Source organism: Elephantulus edwardii, unplaced genomic scaffold (assembly GCF_000299155.1).
Source record: "Elephantulus edwardii isolate Elephantulus edwardi_28Jun2011 unplaced genomic scaffold, EleEdw1.0 scaffold00024, whole genome shotgun sequence".
NCBI lineage: Eukaryota > Metazoa > Chordata > Mammalia > Macroscelidea > Macroscelididae > Elephantulus > Elephantulus edwardii.
The window spans coordinates 2125831-2131223 of NW_006399774.1; the positions used below are offsets into that span (position 1 = coordinate 2125831).

The 5393-nt window shown below is 44.6% G+C and overlaps 1 protein-coding gene across 1 annotated transcript in view; it reads right to left on the reverse strand.

Annotated features, from left to right (window-relative positions):
• LOC102847939 (ragulator complex protein LAMTOR4-like) overlaps positions 1-4824 on the reverse strand; it is a 9495-nt gene extending 4671 nt beyond the window's left edge. Inside the window, exon 1 of the mRNA XM_006882802.1 lies at positions 4792-4824. Within this exon, the coding sequence (XP_006882864.1) occupies positions 4792-4824 (33 nt within the window). The remainder of the gene's footprint in view (positions 1-4791) is intronic.
• Positions 4825-5393: the final 569 nt, after the last annotated feature.

The window sequence follows — 5393 nt, forward strand, 5'->3', positions numbered from 1 at the left end:
AAAAAAAAAAAAGAAAAAAATTTTATTTCAAAAAAAGAATAGCATTTGTGACACCAGCTGCTCTGGAGGAGAAAGGTGGGCCTTTTCTTATTCGATTTACAGCCTCAGAAACCCAAAGGAGGATCAGCTTCAAGTCCATTGTGGCTTCACAGCAGTGAATTAAATGAAATAGACACTGTGTGACAGAGCATGAAATAGGAATACCAGGCTCTGTGGAATACACACCCATAGCCAGTGAGCTGATTCTGACTCACAGTGACTTTAGAATACAGCAGAACTGTTGTTTCCAGGCCATAAACATTTATAGAAGCAGACTGGCTACTACTTCTGTCCACAGAGGGGCTAGTGGGTTCAGATTGCTGATTTTTGTTTGGGAGCTAAGCACTAAATTTACTGTACCACTTGGACTCATGGAATACAGCCAAATTAATTTATGTTTTATCTATGTTTACTTTCACTCTGTGATAGTAGGGTTGTAAACTTTTGACAGAATCTTCTTGTGGCCTGGTAAAGTGGAGGAGGGTCATGTTTGGTAAACTAGACCCCACTTAAAAACTCACTGCTGTGGAATTGGTTCCAATTCATTGTGACCACAGTGGAGAAGCATTCTGAGTGGCCCATGAACTTGCAAAAGAGAAAACAAGTTTCTCTTGGAAGAAGTGCAACCAGGTTGCTCCTTAGAGGCAAACGTGATGAAAGTTTATCTCATGTACTTTGGATATGTTTTCAGAAGGGGCCAGTCCTTGGAAAAGCCATCATGCTGGATATAGTGGAGGGTCAGGGAAAGAAAGGGGGGCCCCTGACAAGATGAATTGATATAGTGACTGTGACAAGGGGCTTGAGCGTGTTAGAGACGATGAGAATGGCACAGGCTAGGGCAAGTGTCAGACCTGTTGCTCTTAGGATCACTGTGAGTCGTAGTTGACTCCAAGACACCTAACAACAACAACGTGACCTTGCACTGGCTTCCTGAGACAGAAATTGCGATGGGAGGAGACTTCTCATTCTTTCTCCTGTGGAGCTGTTGGAGGAATCAAACCAGTGAGTCAACATTGCTATCTGTGAAGACAGCACAAGACCAAGCGTTCTATTCTATGTAAGTCATTGTTTGGGGCTAATTCAGTTGCACATAACACCACCACCAGCCCCCCTCACCACCACCACTGGTGGCACTCTCACTGCTTTGCTGACTCCTTGCTCTCAGCATGACATCACTCCATAGTAGCGAGCTTGGCTTTTCCAAGCCACTGTGGTCACTATTAATTGACTTGTCCAGCACTCATACCCAAAGGAGGTGAGATACAGTAGCACCCACTTTGCCTCTATGGACCATTCCACCTTCACTTCCTCCAAGACATCAAAATCAGGGGTGGGTCCTGTCTCCAAACCTTTTCAATCTCTATGCAGAACAGATCATCCTGGAGGTGGGACTTTGTGAGGAGGAATGTGGCATCAGGGTTGGAGGAAGACTCATTGACAACCTGCGTTTTGCAGGTGACACAACCCTGCTTGCTGAGTCTGGGTCTTCAGAGGCCATGACCTTGCCTTTCCACTGAGCCCAGATTGGCAGGTGGACCAAGAGTTAGGCACATAGACCCAGGCACTGGTTCCAGAGTACTGCTGCTGGGTGGGACCTTGCAGGATGTGGGCAAATCATCAAGGGAGTGAATGGCTTGTCACCTAGCTGCCTGCATCTGCCCTTCAGGGAGAATAAGGTCATTAAGGAAAACTGAGCATTAAAAAAAAAAAATAGAGACGTTGATAAATCATAAAACAACTTCTGCGGGCAAGCTCTGGTGGCCTAGTGGCAAGAAGCTGCACTGCAATCCCAGAGGTACACTGTTTGAATCCACCAGATGATCTGCTGGAGAAGGAAGGACAGTCTCCTCCTGTACCAGTCAGATCTGATTTGATGGTACACACACACAAAAATGATAAAATTAAAAAAAAATGTAAAAAACCCAGTGTCTGCTGTGCATATTGGTTAGATTTGGTGCCCATGTGCAGCGTGCGATCTGACCCACAGTCAACAGGAGTCCTGGACTGTAGCCCAAGGGGAAGCACAACAAGCAGAGTGAGGAATAGGTTCCACTTTCACCCAGGGATCTTAATGCGAGATGACTAAAGTAGTTGTCTGCAATCTTCAGCAGAAATTCCATTAGTAACCCAGGAAAATGTTTAAATCAAATATGTGTCATATCTCCATTCCTTTTCAATCTATATGCAGAACAGATTATCCAGGAGGCTGGGCTCTATGAGGGAGTGTGGCATCTGGATTGGAGGAAGACTTATTAACAACCTGTGTTATGTAGATGACAAAGCCCTGCTTGCTGAAACTGAGGAGGATCTGAAGCACTTAACTGCAGAAGGTCAAGGACTACAGCCTTCAATATGGACTGAAGCTCAACATCAAGAAAATGAAGATTCTCACCACTGGGCCAATTGGCAGCATCATGATAGATGGTGAAGAGATTGAGATTGTTAACAGCTGCAGTTTGCTTGGTTCCATAATTAACACTCTTGGTACAAAATGCCAAGAAATAAAAAGACAAATTGCATTGGGAAAATCTGCTGGCAGGGACTTCTCCAGAGTACTGAAGAGCAACAATGTCAGTCTGGAGACTAAGGTGTGCCTGACCCAGGCCATAGTCTTTGCAGTGACTTGGTATGTGTCAGAAAGCTGGACAATGACTAGGGATGATAGAGAATAAGTTGATGCCTTTGAGCTGTGGTGCTGTAGAAGAGTATTGACTGTACCATGGACTGCCAGGAGAACAAACAGCTTCATCCTGGAGAGAGTGAAACCAGGCTGCTCTTTGGAGGCAAGGATTCTGAAACGTTGGGCATGTTGCAAAGAGGGATCAGTCATTGGAGAGGGACATCAAGTTTGGGAGGATGGAGGGACTACACAAGACAGGAAGACTCTTGATGAAATGGATTGATTCAGTGACTGGGGTAATGGGGGTAGGTGTATCAGAGAAAATAAGATTAGCACAGGATAGAACAGGTTCAGGGCTGTTTTACATACGGTCACTATGAGTTGCAAGCAACTCAACATCACATAACAGCAGCAACAAGAACAACATTCTTTTAACCGACCTTTAGTCTACAATGATAACAATAGTTTTTTTCACTTAGTTACCGTGGGTTTGTCAGTTTCCCCAGATGACTGATTGTGGATAATTTGGCAAGTATACCAGTTCACTTCCAATCTGCTCCCATAATTACAGTTTGCGTTCTTTTAATAATCTGCTTTTGTTGTTTAAACAATGACAGTGTTCACCTACCATCACTGTGCCCTGCGTGTCTGATCCAACAAGGTCTGATGGCACAGCGTGGCCCCTTCATGGCTGCTGGAGTTCTGAGACATGGCCTGTGTGACTGTACACATGTGGAACAATGATATTATGTGGCCATTCCACTCACAGCTTCCCACTTTTGTGAGAAGTATTTATTAAAGAGATAGGCTTAGAGTGGAATACAAGTCCTATCCTCCTATAAGCTCATGGAAGCTCATTGTTCCCTCTCCTGGGACACAACATCGAGCTGCACATGGTGAGCTGACAGGCTACAGGATCCTGGCCCATCCCTCACCAGCCTCTCTAACACCAGCCTGCATCACCCACAGTCACAAGAGCCATGTTTCCTGATGGGTTTGAGTTTCTGTGAACGAAGCACAGAACTCAAGGGACATAGACGGGAGTGGGGGAGGTGAATGGAGGAGGGTCAGTTAATATCGGCAGTGATGGAGTGGTGCAGCAGATTAAACACCTGGGGCATTTTACCTCTGCCTTTGAGTAACTAATCTGATATTAATCTAACAGAATGGATTGCAGTGGCAACACGTGTCCATATACATGTGGAGTTCAGCTTCAAATTGTCATCAAGCAGTTTCAGCCACAGGCTTGCAAACATAAATCACAAGTCCCCAGAGTTTTTTTCTCATACATTTTTTTTCCCTCTGAGAGCATATATTTTTGTAAAACAAACAAACTAACTCCAGGAAGCTGGAGTGATGAACACGGTGCCACAAAAACTCCAAAATAAAAAGTCAGAGTAGACTTGACATTCCATCACCTCCCAGAATGCTTTGCCGAGCCTTCAGGTCTTGTGCAGGACACAGTGGCTCCTTCACATGTAACTCAGAAAGCCTGCCTTCCCAATGTATGTCAGGATGAAATAGGATATTACAGCAGAAAGAGCTAGCTATTTTGACTTAAGCTACACGTTCCTGTACATATTTCTTTGTTTTATCAGCATCTTTTGGCTTTCTACCTCTGTCAAATTAGGGTGGCCCAGAAACCCCTATGGGGCAGTTCTGCTCTGTCACATGGAGTCACGACGTGTTGTCAAGGACCTCATCAGAGGGCTAAAGAGCAAGGATGTCAGTTTCAAGATTAAGCGGTGCCTGAACCAAGTCCTGTTCCTTTCAGTGACTTCCTATGCAGCTGAAAGTTGGATAATCATAAGGATGGCAGAATTAAAAGAAACGTCTTTGGATTGTGATGTTAGAGAAGAGTATTGAATATTTCCTGGATTGGCGGAAGAAGGCACTGACATGAGCGAACTGATAGGAGCTGGAAGAAGAGCAACTGAGGTGCTTCTTGGAGGCGGGAATGGTGAGGTTTTTCCTCACATACTTTGAGCATGGTGTTAGGAGGAGCTGTTGTACCACAGAGTCGGAACTGAACCATAGCTGACCCTCCAGCGAGTTTTCAGAGGCACAAAATTGCACGGGAGGAGATTGCCTATTTTTCTCCATGGAGCAAGTGATGGATATGAGCCACGTACCTTAATGTTGGCAGTACGACTAGAAAAGGACATAATGCTTGAAGGGCAGAGGATCCTGGAAAGAGAGGGAGACCCTCAAGTGAGATGGATTGACACAGGGTCAGTAACAATGGGCTCAAGATGATGAGGAATGCACAAGGCAGGGCAGGACTCAGAGTCACGGTCAATGGTAACTTGATGTGATATGACAAGAACAAATGAGTCCGTTAAAAAAGATAATGAATTGGGACAGGAGCACCTTAGTCCTCAAAGTGACATCCTTGCTCCTTAATACTTTAAAGAGGTCTTTGTCAGAAGGTTTGGCCAATGTAATATGTTTATTTTTTAAAGTTCATATGTATATTTACTTTTTGGTCTTTTTTATTGGTTTGCTTACAAAGCTTGTATACGTTGTGTTTCACACTATTCTTCATTCACATTGTGTTTCATACACTCATTCTCAGGCATTATGTTTTATAAAATTAACCACTATTGGACCCTGCCCATCATTACCTGGATCCTTCCCATTTCATACCCCCCTTCCACCCACCAAACTGTGCAACCTTGTGGTTTCACCTCACCTATCTTCAGTCCTTCCCCTCACCCCCACCCTTGAGTTCCCA